The following is a 15,964-nucleotide window of genomic DNA, read 5'->3' as shown; positions in this document are numbered from 1 at the left end:
TCGCCTCACTATTTTCGAATAAAAGTAATATGAAATACGTAATATCGGTAATTTCGGCGTCTAAAACACCGTATGTTATGATACAAAGTTGCGGTCCTATTCATTTTTGAATTATTTGTTAGTATGCGCGCATAGTAAGTACAACAGCCAAGAAATTTCATCCTAGAGGGAAAATCTCAGACATGTGTAAAGAATATGAGTTTCGAGTTATGAGATATCGTCGTGCTACAAATATCTTAAGAAAAAAGTGTGCGAACAGTTTTACAGAAAGTAATAAATTCGTTTCATGACATCTCCATGTAATCTTGTGCCAATTTTGGTGCGGTTCTTGAATACAGCTTTTCTGTGTTAGAAAACAAAAGTAAAACTAAAAGTCTCTTATTTAAAATCCGCCATATATCATCGCGTTAAAGTTCATTAACTTATTCGACTAATTATTTACTTTTATTAATAATTTCTCGATAACTGTGTGATAAGTTCAAAATTGACAGAATTTCATGTATTTCAAATTAGTTTTGCTCTAAATTTGAGAGTAATCTTAAAATTTGAGGTTTATCTAAGAACTACTTATCTTAACTTCTTTATCAGGTACGCCTCGCGACATCGGAAATTTGAGGAAAATTTTATGATCTCCATTTCGATTATGTTCCTGCTTCTCACGGAGATTCTATGGGGATTCTACGGAATAGATATTCTCTTGCCTCTGGTTCCTCGTAAATTTGCAACTTTACTTTTGTCGAAAACGACGATCGATAGATTTGTCGTACTTTAGTTCCAAGGAAATTCAACGATAAAGTCGTTCGATGCTGATGGCTTCTCTCGACAAACGCGAGCTGATTCTTAATCCAAGCGATTCGTTGTGGTTTTTACATTGCAATGGAATCAGATTTGACAGAGTTCGAAGAAACGTCGGAACAGCTGGAACGATTTGACTCGTAGAGATATAAAGATTAGAGTGCGTAAGCGAATTGAAACAGCGATACAGGAATAGAAAGAGAACTCTACGTATGTAGTGGCCGCTTGAGTACTCGTCTAACAACATATACACGTTTGTACAGTAAATATGCAAGTCATAAGTGTAATACCGATCAACGAGCAGCGTCGGTGTACGTGTCTTATTAGACAATAACAGAAAGAATCTCTATGCAGCGTTCTCTTTCTATCTCCGTATCGCATCCACTTACACGGTAATATATAACTCGCGTATGTACTCTATCTTTCTACATATCTTTATGACCTGAATAAACGATAACGCTATCTAATCGATTGATTGACGTGATAGATTAATCTCGCGGATTACGCGTCGCGGTATTTGAATATGCGATTGATGAATGAACGTTATAACATAGTTGCGGATTTTTATTTCGTACAATAAGAAATCTTTTTGTTGCAGTCGGCGCTAGAATTTGTTTGTTAAGTAAGCGAGATTATTGTCTTCGAATATCTGTTCCGTTATTGACAGAGTAAAATAATCTTAACGAGTAAAGTAGAGGAAAATGTAAATTGAAGCGCGAAATTCGAAATATTTCAACTTGAATAAATAACCAGGCAGACGATAGATGAAGCAGGAAAGAAAGTAAAGAATGATGAATTTTCAACAAGACACGTACAAAACGTGATATATTTGTATGCAAAAAGAGAACAAAATAAATATTTCATACAGATCCATTTGATATTTTACATACATCGTGCTTAGCGCTGCTATTCTCTATAGATATGTCTATATATTGTTAAAAAAATAACGCATAATCTATAAGATATAAAACTTATAACAACGTAGAATATTGTAGAATATACAATATCGTTCAATATACAATTTGCGTGAACTGTTCGTCACGCTCTGTCAATACACGCCTCATTCATTTGCATATAGTGAATCATTCGTCGCGGGAAATTCTGACCTTAAGAATCCGGACCTTGCGCAACGAAACGCATTAACATCTACTTGATTCTTTGCAATCATATCACGATTCAATACTTTCGTTACACGCTAACGCAGGAGCGGACCAACAGGCATAGGTCACCGGTGTGAGCGTTCTACAAATGTCAGAGATCACTTTCTCTCGCATCAAACACGAATAACGAACGACGTTTCCCCGTATCGTTGGAGAGCGAGATGGACACACCAGATAATTTCTCGATTATCGGGAACAAGTGCTTGACATCGTCAAGGACCCGCGGATTCCGCACTTGACTTTGAACAATGAGTATTAGACGCACGTGTACGTATAACGTACAGTATCTTTACAAATTTGCGAAATAAAGATTGGATCGCAAATGGCTTGGTGTTCTCACGAAGTTTCTTACGTTTCCTTTAAGTGCTTCGCATGGGAAGCTCGCGTTGAAGAGAAAAACAAAGTGAGAGCTTGTCGATCTCGTCATTACGAGACGTAAAACGGACAAGACGGAAAAGGAACGAATATAAAGGAGGAGAACACGAGAGGAACGCGAGGAGAAAATCGAGTCAGCAAGGTAGATGCAGTTTCGCGTGCACCGATAAATGCCACCGTTTGTAGTCTGCAACTACCGAAGCGAGCTCGTTTGGGGAGTGTTTTAGGAAATACCTTGGGGAAAAACCGACTGAATTTTAGTTCTCGGCATCTAGACACGCGTGATCGCATCTTTCCTGGAATCACTTCACTTAACGTAATTACTTCGCTTAAGTATGCGCGTGCACAGTCGGCCGATTAATATCGCGCGCCTACTATTTCTTAAATGTGGCTCAACGAAGCTATTCGTTCATGCTTATAACTTTGTACTAGCGTCTACCCTGTAAAATTGCGCGTTTGTCTGTTTATTGGAAATAAAAATAGCTGTATGCTGATTCTACAGGATGATCAATGAGAATACTACTAATAATAAGATATTTCTATGGTCGTCATTTGACTATAATACTAACAAAGAATCGTAAAAATGGTACAACTACGGGAAAATAATTCGCTCACCCGGGAGGTTCGTTAACACAACAGTTGAAGAGGGAAATGGAAATCAGCCTCGTTTTCGGAGAAGGTCGAACAACACAGTAGTCGCGTTCTGAACGTCATACTAGGAACTTCCTCTTAAAGTCTGGTTCCTTTGCTGACCTCGTTGGTCACATCGAGCGAGACGTTCTTGAGTGCATTAAGCTTCTCCATGTAACCGATGTCGATGTGAAGCTTCCCATTATCATCGACGATTCCTTGAAGAGGAGCAGTCTTTTCCGCGGCATTCGCGATCGAGGTCACCGACGAGGAAGCAGTCGCATTCGCTGCGTTCTGTTCGTTCTGTAACCGCGTGCTGCTCGCGTACAATCTTCGTCTTCCTGGGAAGTGTCTGGATATCTTCACCGCTAGTGGATGAAGCAGATGTTGCTCGTACATGTCTTCTTGTGGATTAGCTGTCAACAGACTCACGATAATACCGACGATCACCGTCGACAGACTTCCTATAAGCGCGTAATACATGTACGTGATGCTATATAAATATTCGAGTGGACCTGTGGCAGATGTTGCCTGGGTCGCGTTAAGTAATGGCACGCTTTGATACTGATTGTTCGTGACGTTGAGCGCAGCGTTCAACAAGCGTTCAGGCTGCGTGACCCAAGGAGAGAATGTGTCGTTCCGACAATTCTCCGTCGACAGAGGAAGCGATTCCGCCTTGTGCATATTGCCGATACTCAAGTGTCCGAAGGTTATCCACAAAGTGGTCACGTGGCTGAAGATCATCCCAGTCGCAGCACCCTTCCAGTTGGCACAGGGAACCAGCATAGCCAACACAAATACGCCAAGCAACGGACCGGAAGTCGCCGATGTCATCAGCATCGACGACTCGATTACTCCCGACAACATCGCCACGAGAAAGCTCACGCCTATTATCAGCACGCCGTAGATAACGCTGATCGCCTTGATGAGGTGTAGCTGCTGCTTATCTTTCAACTCCCTGAGTGCGGGTATCTGACTAAGGAAGTCCTCGAACGTGACCGTGGCTAGAGAGTTGAGGTTCGACACCGCCAAGGTGAGCGCGCTGTTGAATAGAGTAGCCATCACGAGACCCAACAAACCGGGGAAGTTAAGGAACTTGTCTTCCACGTAGAACGGCACGATCTCGTCGAATTTCGAGATGTATCCTAGTGTGAGAGGATCGCAGTCCGCGTAGTTGGCGAAGATTACCATGCCAACCACCCAGGAGAGAGAGAACAAGATGAAGATTATCGGCATGTTGGCTAACATGGTCCTAAAAGAAGCACAAGATATTTTTCCATTAGGATGTGAAACATTATCAGGGTTAAGGTTCATAGCGTTACAGCCAGAGTATAATGGTAAGAGTTCCTGTTCCCAATTTATTCATTGATCGTTATTCGATCGATTTTTATTTTCTACCTGCAACTCGTGCAAAACCGATTCGGGGTAGATCTTACGAGCGAGGAACGTCATTAGATACATATACGGTCGACTTGGTACTGTTGACCTTAGCTAGAGAAGGAGTATCTGCTGCTAAAAGTTTGGCCCGCTGCCATTTAATCCCAGTCCGGGTGCCAGGCGGAGGGCTCATTGATTATGTGGTAACGAGGAGTGCGGAGAAAATTTCACGAATCAGAAAACGGTAAGCGGATACGAACTGCATGAAAATCTGCTCTGCTACCAAGGGGTTCTCGACGTTCGTAAATTTTAAACGTTTTATTTCACGAGATATGTAGGATTATTTACGTTTACGATCGGAGCTCTCATTCTCGCGACGAATCTCGGTAAAATCCGAATCGAAAGAGGAAAAAGTATCGTTGGATTTCGGACGAATTTCAAACGGACGAATTTTATCCGTTCTGTGCGCGAACGTCCTAGAACAAAACAGCGACGTCGTTTTTCTTTCGCACGTCCTCACAATGAAAACTTTATCAATGCTGCTCGAAATTGCGTAATAAAGTGACAAATCGTTGGTAGTTTCGGATCGCTCGCTCGCACGCGGTTATACTCTAATAAAAATCCATACGGGAAAACATTTTTATCGCGAAGAGAGAACGCGCAACCATGGCCGCGATTATATTCTAATAAAAGTCCATTTCGGCGGGGCTTTTTATCGCAGCTACACCGACGCGTCGCTGTTCGGATTTATGTTCTAATAAAACGTCCGCGAGCATGGAATGCCAACGCGTGTCCTCGTCGATGTTTCGTTCGAAAAAGGGAGAGATAAATTGCCTCTGAAATCGGCTGTTCGTTTGTTTCATTTTTCTCCTGTACGGTAACACGACGGGACGGGTTATGCTTTTCACAAATGTCACTTGTTCATTTCGCGAAACGTCACCAGAGATCTTTTCGCGTTTCGATCGTAGGTTATATAATCGACCATCCTGTACGGTTTCCTCGTTTCGAATCATTCGGAATTAACTTTCTTATCCCAAAGGAAGGATGAAAAGAAGTTCGCAAATTACTTTCGGCGGGAAGAAGTCCGCTTTTCATCGCAGGTGTTCGGCGATGAAAAACGGAGTTATCGCGTCACCGGATGAAAAGAAGCGGCTGTGCTTCTTAAACGACAGCGGATACCACGATTTCCTAGAAATTATTTATAACCTTTTTGACTTACAGATGATTCTATGCGAGTTAGATAAATGTTCTGCTGCATATCTTAGCTGTTTTAAATAACAGGCTTACACACATGTCATTAACGCGTTTTACGCCCGATGTTTATTCCAATTCGATGCAGTTAAAAAATGACACCGATATGAAAAATCGACGAGCGAAAGTAAGCAACGCTGTTGTTTGTCCGGTGTTTCGATAAACGAGGAGAAGGACCGATTAATGGACAATCATAAGTAAGAATAACAGCCAGACGACTGTAACAATTTGCATAATGCGAAGTGACTGGTTATCACGTGCTGTCACGCGACTCATGCAGCCGGATCATAATAATAATTTAGTAAGATAACCAACGCAGCGGCAGGCAAAAATTGCGTCTCTGACAGCGTGACGATGACTCATTTTACCATTTGTGATTGACCTTTTAATTAAAAAGTCAGACCTCGATTGTTTCGATCGATAAAGAAAGAGTGAAAGAACGTGCAAAAAGGAAAGAATATAAAGCTAGAAAGAACTGAAAAAAAAAGGAAAGAAAACTAGACACGATCGACCGGACAGAGTATCTTCGAGATCACCCCCGGAAGGATTCCCCTGCTCCTCGTCTAGCTCCAGGGGAAACAGTCGATTCCGTGTACACGTCGACTAAGTGATCCGCAAACTTTCGACTCGTACTCCTGTCGCTTCGATTTCGGGGATACAGAATGAATCCCAATTCTCATCGGATCTCCCTCACCGGTGATTTTCTCGATTGTTCGGCGGAAAGCCACTCCAAGGGGCCAGAAGTAACGCGAGGAATGGCGGTCGCAAAATATTATGACAAATTAAACTTGTGAAATTTACTTTCTCTTCTTTCTATCTTTCAGTTGGAAACTTCCTTTTTTTCGTAGAATTTTAATAAACGTTTCCTTATTGGCAAACCTCTTCCATGACACGAATTTTAGCATTGCACATTGTAACACGTGGCGTTATCTGCGCGACACTTGTTTACATATCTGTCGCGTAAAATGCTAATTCTGTGCGTGCCTCGAAGTAGTATGGGCAACTTTTGTATTCGCGAACTTCGCCCTATATACCGTGTAATTTTTTCTGAAATCGCAGAAACTTCGAGGCAGATTTCGAATAATCGATGCTCGAAAATTTCGAAATTTTTACCGAGGTAAAACATTCGTAACTTCATCGGAGAAATTATTTTCTCTCAAAATTATCGTCAAGATACAAAAAATCTTCTACAAATATGCGAATTTTTAGAATAGGTTGGTAAGGTCGAATAAAAGAAATTACTCACTTTATGACTTTCCGTTGACTAGTCATGCTACAGTATCGTTGCACAAAGTTCTGCTGGCAGCCGAAGATGGACAGGCTCATGAATAATTGACCCAAGGTTGCTGACAGAGTCGTCACTCGAAGGGTGGGATCCAAATCTGTGCTGAAATCAGAGACCGGCCCTATTGACTCGCCAGAAATTGAAGTAGCAGTCGATCAAAAGCGTTCTCGTTTTCAAAACGTTCGACGTTGCAGGCTTAACTTGGAGAGAAACGCGTCGAGTTGTTTTTCGCTGAAAATGCACCGGAGCAAACGCGGATTTGGGCTAATTATAAAATAAATAATAGGGACCCACGGTTGTAATTCGAGGTTACGTTGTTCCTTCAACACTGCCTCGCTTCGCGAGACGAGTGTTTTGAATTAGAATTACGCGATGAATGTCTCGTAATCTTATTACTGCTCTTAGGTAGATGTTGCCATAACGTCCACAGAGGATCGATTGTTCAGAGCCAACGTTAAAATAATAAAACCATGCGAACGTCGCCTACGAACTAACACCGATTTATTATTGGGTTAGATCAAGCAGATATTTCGTACGAGACGTGAAACAGTTTCAAGCTCACGAGATCGTTGATAAATTGATCAATAAAATAAAGTGTGTAATTCACTTGATTTTAATTCCTAATAACCTACTTAATTTCGGCAGGTAGATAATCAATCTATATTTGTACTTACCTGAAGAAATCTAATCGACCACGTTCGTACGTCACGTTCAAAATCTTATCAGGTCCGATATCGGCGGAACCCTTGGCGATTATCACGAGCGAGACGCCGATCATCGTCACTCCTTGTATGACATCCGAGAGGATGGCTGCTTTCAAACCACCCTGCGAATAAAAAGACCAGCATCTTCGTTTGTAGTCTGCAATATTCGTTGATTCGAGTTTGATTGCGGAGAGCAACTGCAGATTATTAAAGAGCGCGTAAATGAATTCGAGAATAGGAAGGTATCGATATAAACAAGGCGATATGAAGCGGTAGATTTTCACACTTATGGCCCGTCACCGCTGTTCGTATATGTTTTACGATCGCGCGTATCGTATTTACGATCCTCTCGACTGGAAATGCACCACGAACAGGGACGAATACTCTGTTTTCTCGGATCGCGAATAATTGATGGGACGAAAATGCGGCGGACATCGTGAGGACGATTTAAATGTTTCAGTCTCCACGCAGAAAATCATCGGTCCTTGGAAACGTTCTTCTCCGTTTGCATCGCCGCGTTACAGTAGAATCATGCTAGTCGATGAACTTTTGTTCTCGAATGAATATTTATGAGGTCACAAGTAACGAGGTTTTTCTAAGAGTTGAGTTTAAAACAATGGAACTCGTCACCATCGGTCTTTTATAAAAGGGGAATGGAAAGCTTAATAGGAAAGTGACGACAATTGTAGAAAATGAGCGAAATACTTCACTATGTTGCAGATGTTTATGCAAATGTACATTTTTATGAATATTAGTAAAGAAATAGAATCTATCTAGGAATTATTCTTTCAGCCTTTAATTGTTATAAATATAACGGTACAGTGTTCTTGTATATTAGTATATACATTCTGTACTCTTCTGCACATTTAAATTTTCAATAAAAACATCAACAGTCTATATATCACTGATTAATTTCCGTCAGATTTCTTTTTCATAAGAAAGAAAGTCTCGTTACTTATGAGATAACCTAATATAACATGAAACGATATCATTTATTTCCGAAAATATTCCAGTCGAACATTTCTATTCTATTTCTCTGTGCCGTTCTGTAAGCTAGATAAAACATTTTTTTTTTTTTTTTTTGTAATTTTAATAGGATATTCAACCTCTTGGTTATATGTAATAGGACATTACGATACGCTTAAAGTTTCATTTTTATGATTCTCGAAAATCATTATGCGAAGCTTTTACGTTTAATATCAAACTTACCATGACGCTGAAGACGACGGATATCGAGGTGATCCCCAAGATACTGGCCCAGTACGGCAAGCCAATCACAGCCTTCAGAGCGACGCAAGGCGTGAATATCGTGACGGCCAAGTTCAACAGGCTACGTATCACGTAAGAGAAGCTCGCGAGGCATCTGACTAGCTTTGAGTTGAACCTGGTGGATTAGCATAATTACAAGAGGTCTATTCTCCGACACGGCCGGACATAATCGTTAAACGCGAGAGTAGTTTCAAGGCTCATAGGAAAAATCAAACTCTAAAAACTATCTGAAACAATCGTTTCTATTTAAAGAAAGAGTCTAGAAAGGTCCGTAGTATCGTGAAAAAAAGGAAAAGAGCGAAGTTTATGTCATGGCTGGTACACGTAAATTGAAAATGTAAAGCAGCCTGATTTCGGCGAAGCAAACGACGATATCGAGCTTCTCGAGCATCGTGTACACGGTGAATTTAAATTTCCCCGTGATCCGTCACGTGTCCGCGTGATTTCGATGCGAAACGCCACGAAGTCGAGGCGTTCTTATTTCGGAGAGAAAAAGTTGATGCTACGCTTGGTATTCCGTTTAGACGACAGAATCTATTAACTTCTTCGGTCATCGATTATTTCGATATATTTTCGAAATATGAAATTTACATGAAACAAGTACATCGGTTGCTTGCTCGCGGCATCAAATTTTCCACCCGACAAAGGAAGAGATGTTTTCTTTCGCGAGAATTCGAATTTACAAGATACAATATCCAAGCTAGCGTTTCTCGACGTATATTCCCACGAATATCGCGAAATAACACGATTCTCGCAGATAATTACCTCATATCTAGATACTGATAGACTGACGTGATGCCAAGGCTGTAGTAAACAGGGACGAAGATGAAGCACACGATGGGATACGCGAGCAGCATACCATAGATGGTTTCCCACATGGCGCTACCTCTGTAATACAGCTCTGACGGATAGCCGAGGAAAGATCGGACACCAAGGGTGCCACGAGCGATGGACAACATCATGGCGCCCATCGAGACGTTTCCGGTGGCGAATACATAGTCCGCTTTGGTGGTCTCCTTTCGACGGCCACGAAACTTGCCCCATAGTGGAATGACAAACGCGGCGATGATACAGCCGACGAACACCAGATAGTCGATTACCATGGACGACGCGCCGATCGTCATCCTGGGCTCTCCTGCGGGGCCGTTTCTTCCTTTCCTATCGAGTCCTTTCTGGCAGTGGAAAATAAGAGCGTGTCAATGTTATCGACGTAGACCGAGCTTATCCTGAACGACTTCGTGTTTGAATCTACCCACGGAACAGTCTTGAGTAAGAGTTTAGTTATGTTTACAGGTGTCGCGCTCGATTCCCTTCGACACCTTGACCAGTGAATGCCGAGAGCTCGGAACGATCGTCGCGCGACAAAACGATTTGCGTCGCGTTCACGCGTTTCTCAAGCTAGAATTTTCGAACGTTTTACGACGTAGTCTTAAACGTACACGTGTTATGTGTTGTAGCGAGTGTCACGATGCTCCGAAAGTCTGTATCGAGTAGCGATAGAAGATTGACGCGATCCGATGCGATCGGAACGGCAGCGCGTACTCTAACTGAACGCAATCCGTAAACCACTTCACGTTATTATGTTCGGGACGAGGAGCGAGATAGAGCTATCCGCAGCGATAGAGCGACGAACATCGACTCGAGACTATCTTCCGGCAAGTGCGAGGAAAGGAGTAAGGGTAACAGAGTGGAAGGGACTAGTAAGACACCGTTAAAGCTTTTTCTTATCTTCTATTGCTTTATTGTTTATTGACATTTGCACAGCGCATTAGGCCCCTCGTTCGTTCACTTAGATTATTTGTTTACCGATTCGACGCATAATGCTTCTTCTGAATTTAATAATCCTATCCGTAATTCTGTCTAAACGACTGTTTAGCGCTGATATAAATCAACTACCTGTCTTTTGTCCCACGTGAGTCAGATATTCGGATTCTTTGCGTTTAGAAGACCGAGCTTAGAAACTTGATTGTTTAAAAGCTTATAGCAGCATTTAATGCATAATAATTCAGTAAATCTCACTTTGTTTGCAGTTACTTAGAAATTAAAGGTAGACGTGGTATTGTCGTGTACTATTCCAAATTGTATGTACAATAATATAGGGATTACTGGAATAACTTTCTTGATAATCCAGATTTAAGGAGAAAGTGAAAATTATCGACTTTGGAGCTTTCCTTTCGTTAAAGCGAATATTTTGTTTATGATATTTGTATTCTTGTAGATTTATTAATTATCGAGGACATAACTATCTTTGGTATATTTAGTCAAGGAAAACTTTATATGTACGTATATCGTGACGCATGGATCATAAAAAAGAAGTTGAATCATTTAACTTTTCAAGATAAGAGATTATCATTAGAATATTTATATCGCATATGTTGATACTGAAAATGAATACGAGAGAACCAAATAGAAAGGAAGAGTCAACAACGTAATCTTGAAGAATATTTAGCATCTTGAAAAAATCACTTTTTTTGACCTAACTCAAATTCCTATTCTACTATTCCTATTTTACTACAAATTTGTATATTCTTTCACGTTATTACACTTACGTCACTTTTATCCTTGTAGAAAAAATTACAATCTCATTATTAGAATCGTGTCACCTGGAATCGATCGCTATTGAGAAAAAATTTTCCTTGGCGGGCAAACGAGAGAATTGTCTCCGTTAATTTTTCTTGCAATTTTATCGAATACATTCCATACAGTTTAGAGACGCGTAATTCGAGTTATCGATCCTTGTCACGGCTCCACAAACTCGTCATTGTCTCGTTGATTTTCGGAAATCAGGAAATATTCCATTGGACGTTGTTCCATCGACATACCTGCGTACACTCGCGAATATCCTCGAGCCTCGACTCTCGTTTCCGCAGTTACAATGCGAAATCAATTGCAAGCTATTTATCGTGCTGCGTTTAACCCATTTCGCCCGAGCAATCGAACGGTCGGCCGCTCCGAACCACGTTCCTCGCGAGAATATTTCGTATGCGGATCAGGAATTCTTTAACCGGAATTGTTTCTTCGTTTAAAACAAATGGGGCAGTACGAATTTCTTTATTGAGTTATAGTAACGTCGCTTGTTTTCTGCAGACTTGATAAACAAACGTGAATCAATTGCTGAAATTACTTGGAGAGAGATAAATTAAAAGATCGAGATTCTTTTCTTATGTAATTTATCTCTGCTAAAAAATACGCACGTTTATGCAGATACGTTTCTGCGGATAGAAGAGAAACGGAATTATCGTGAATTTAATCCGTAATTAAAAATTAGAATCCCGGATGTTTTTTACTTATATCGACACGATTATTCGCTCTCTGTAAATTACGTACGAGAACTTTCGTTCGTACGAACGTAATTCGCTTTAGGGTTATCAAAGATCCCGCTTTGAATTTTTTCGGATTCTCCAATCGCGTCTACCCCACGCGTTTTCTAGCGATCAAGCTCGCCGAAACTTTACGAATTATGTAAATAACGATAGAGGCGTGCATAGATATAACGCAACTGGAATCATCTGCTCCAGTTCAGCTGATACGTCGGCCTCGGTGTCATAAATAAGGCAATAAATACCGCTGCTGGCATGTGACACACGAGCCACTTGTTTTCTGCGTGCCTATCGAAACTCGTTCGCTCGTGACAATTAATCCAACAGCGATGGACGAATCATCGAACAGCCGTACAACACGAAACGAACCCAGAGAACTGAATGCATCATCCTCTAGCTAATCGTATCTAACTCGGGCCAGTGACCCTGCAGCTTTCTAAACCCTAACCTCGATTTTATCCGATCTACCTCAACTTCAAATTGAGTTGCCTTTGGTCTTGAAATCTCTTGCTTCTCTCTCTACTCGATTCTTTTCGAAGGAAAGATTTCTTCGGCTTTAATCGCTCAGTTTGAAGCCGCGTCGCTACTCGTCGACGCGCCCCGGTGAAATCACAAGGGAAGGAACGAGCTACTTGCACGGTCGAGCCAAGTGGCGCAGCCACCGTGAAACGCACGGCGCCGCAGTCAATTTCATTCGCTCGTCCTTGTCGTCTGCAGGTATCAAGAGAGCCACCGCCTTCCTTTCCTATACCAAGATCAGACGGCTGCCTTCTACTTAGATACGTGACACCCAGCCATGCCGCGGCGCCGACACCGCGGAAATTTCCCTGAAAAACTCTAATCTGTCGACGTCTGACTCGTCCCATTCGTTTCCCCTTCGCTCTCTGCCGCCAAACTACTGTGCACGAATGGAGATGAACGTGTGAAGGGAACCAGACGAGCACTTATCAGTATGTCTTTAGGTAATTAAGAAATTCAGGTCGAGGACGTAATTAGTTTCGTGAGGTGTTGATCGTATCTGAAGGTGTGTCTGAGCGTTCTTGATAGTACACAAGCGACAATTTACAGAATAAAAGTAACTTCTAAAATGGGCATGGTATATATACATATCTTTTTTATATGTATATACATATGTTCTTGGAATCTTTTTATCGATTTGTAAATGTAAATTCCGCGACTGACAATTCGGGAGATTCATACGAATGTCAATTATATAATTCATCGAGAGATTTCTGCGAATTTCTTTTTTTGACAAATGTTGCGTCGGCGTGACAGCTGTAATTACACGTGAGTCAATTGGAATCTTCGGTCGACATACAATGGCTTGTCACGTGAATATTGAATAACATAATTGATCATTACGCCATCAAGGGTCTTCGCCGATTCGCATTCGACCAGTTCGCTTCTCTTCGTTTAAGATGCAGAAATGATACATAATCATCGCGTTTACACGACTACATACGGAACTGAAATATGTCATAGTCTCCAGAAACCTCCAGAAACAACTTTCTCATTTTCCATCGTACAAAGCGTTGTTCCCGTATCGCCACGCGTTACTTAACGCGCGTTCGAGAACAATGCGGGTCGCATAATCCAAAGGAAACGTCAAATGTTGACGAAAGACTCGGTGACGGTAGTGTTTTTAGCCAATGGCTATACTAACGCTGGAAGCTTTTTCGTACCGTGCACTTTGAAACAATGAGCCCGTGACGTTTTCTCTTTATACGCATTTCTATCTACCAGTGTCCCATTCCGTTCCATGGCCTTCGACGCCTTGTCTGGAATCTCACCCCGAACATTTTGTCCGGACGTAAAAACCTCTTATACATTCTACGTAAAAACCAAGGAAACTTTACGCTTCCTCTGATAAAGTAGCATTTCGTGCCGTATATTTTTCTCTCCGTAGAACGAGGGATTTTTTTTTTTTTATAATCCACTGCATTCAGGAAATCTCGAGAGCACGTTTGAAATCTGGAGAATCTTAATCCCTGCCATGGAAAGCATCTTGCGAGCCGCGCTTCCTTCGAGCTGAATCCCAATCCATTTCCCTCTTTCACGGAAATCAGATTTATAAATTCAGGAGCAAGGTGTGGCTCGCTTAAAACGTAGGTCGAGGCTGGACAAGAAATTAACCGTGACCGGTGAATTCGCGGAAATTACGACGAAAAGTTCTCGATGTTTGATCGTGCACGTGAGATATCAGGAAAATCCCAAAGACGTCACAGTTTTGCGGATCTTTGAAACGGAAGTTAATTGTAAAATCGATTTGCAAGAAACAAAGGCGGATAACATCCTGCCATCGTCAACTTCGGCGAACAGAGAAGGTAGATATCTGTTTTATGGAAGCGAGATGACGGCTGGAAACAGTGATAAATTCCTCTTATTCGGTAAACAGCGATAGTGACAGTGAACATCTAACAAGCTTTTCGTGAAGAAAGGCACGTAAGATTCAAACGCTAGCATGTGATTGCGGGTTATTTCGCAACGCGCGATTAACCGAGAACTTACGAGACACTGTCCAATTTATCAACGACCGTATACCCAGAGCACGCGCAAGAAGAATTTGGTTTACCCAGCACGCGTCTCGTTTCAAGATCATTTTGGACGCTCGACGATCGTGAATGACATCGTTCGAATTACCAGGAGCGGTACTTAATTAGATCGTTAGAGAGGATCGTTAGCGAAGAAATTTTCCACAGTTCCTTATCGATGGTGTCAAGAGTCATGGGCAAACAACGTTAGAAAGATTACACTTGTTACGTGGTTTTTATTCGGTACAAGCACCGAAAAAAACCAGTAGGAAAAATTCCCTCGTGGTTATCACGAATGGCAGCTTCGCGTAGATTTAACGATCTCAATTTAGCTGATTGCTCGTTATCAACAGCCGCCGACTAGTATGATTAATTCCTTGGTAGAAGAAACTACTTACACGGAGGGGAGAGCACGTGCTTCGAGTTCACGGAAGCTGATCGATCACGAGAACGGTTGTCACGAGACAAACAATTGGTAGACCGCGAATTAAATCGACGTCTCGATGCTAGTCGGCTCTCGGAGAGCGGCAAATCCATTGCGACCTATCGGGGCCGGGCAGCGGATGCAAATTTATTCGCGACGCGTGATTCCGATCAGCCGGGGCCAATGAAATTTTTATCGGACCGACCGTGACGAATCGCTGCTTTTGTTCTTCTCGAAATTTCTCGAGCAACGAAGAACGCGTTAAAAATCTAACCGCTACGAAATACCGCAATCCTCTGTTCAAAATCTATTTCTAAAGAAATTTTAGGTTCGAACTCGATCGACCGACACAATTTTTTTTTTACCTCCTGCTCGATGAACCAGCCATCGATCGAAGTATTTCCTATTCCTTTAAATAGCTGATCGACCGAAAATCGTTTAACGGCATTACGACGTTTTTCTGGAATTTTTCACGGGAAAATTGCTTTCGCCGAACGATGATCGACGGTTCCGGCGCGATAGGGAAAGCTGCACCTCGCTGCCTACCGATAAACTCGACGCGATACAGCTACACGGTGTCTTTTTCTTTTTCAGCCGCCACTTCGTGTGCACTTCGCCGAGCTGTAACAAGAAGGACCTTCTACTTTGCTGATATCGATGCACTTCGTGGATTTATGAACGATCTACAAAGTAATTGTGCAGCGAAGCGGTAACGCCATGGTTGATGAAAGCTGCGACTTTTTCGAACAGACAAAGTTGAAGCGTGAATTTGACAAGAAAGGAATCTCTCTGCATTATCCGTCGATCGTTAACGCTATGACGATCGTTTAGTTTCACGCCAAC

At 41.9% G+C, this 15,964-nt stretch overlaps 1 protein-coding gene across 4 annotated transcripts in view; it reads right to left on the bottom strand.

The window, feature by feature from the left end:
- Positions 1-1,653: 1,653 nt before the first annotated feature.
- Positions 1,654-15,964, bottom strand: part of LOC132911840 (sodium-coupled monocarboxylate transporter 1) — a 38,774-nt gene continuing 24,463 nt past the window's right edge. For 3 of the 4 annotated variants that reach the window (XM_060968833.1, XM_060968836.1, XM_060968835.1), the window contains 5 exons: positions 9,612-10,018; positions 8,787-8,961; positions 7,548-7,699; positions 6,835-6,975; positions 1,654-4,212 (listed from right to left, as the gene is read on the bottom strand). In XM_060968833.1, the coding sequence (XP_060824816.1) occupies positions 3,060-4,212; positions 6,835-6,975; positions 7,548-7,699; positions 8,787-8,961; positions 9,612-9,970 (1,980 nt within the window). In that variant the 5' untranslated portion in view covers positions 9,971-10,018 and the 3' untranslated portion in view covers positions 1,654-3,059. Of the gene's footprint in view, positions 4,213-6,834; positions 6,976-7,547; positions 7,700-8,786; positions 8,962-9,611; positions 10,365-15,964 lie in introns of those variants that run through there. The other variant, XM_060968832.1, reaches the window with a different exon arrangement.

The sequence above is a fragment of the Bombus pascuorum genome, chromosome 11 (genome assembly GCF_905332965.1).
Source record: "Bombus pascuorum chromosome 11, iyBomPasc1.1, whole genome shotgun sequence".
Taxonomy (NCBI): Eukaryota; Metazoa; Arthropoda; class Insecta; order Hymenoptera; family Apidae; genus Bombus; species Bombus pascuorum.
Note: the sequence above shows the minus strand (reverse complement) of the source record. Positions and strands in the feature narration are given on the sequence as shown.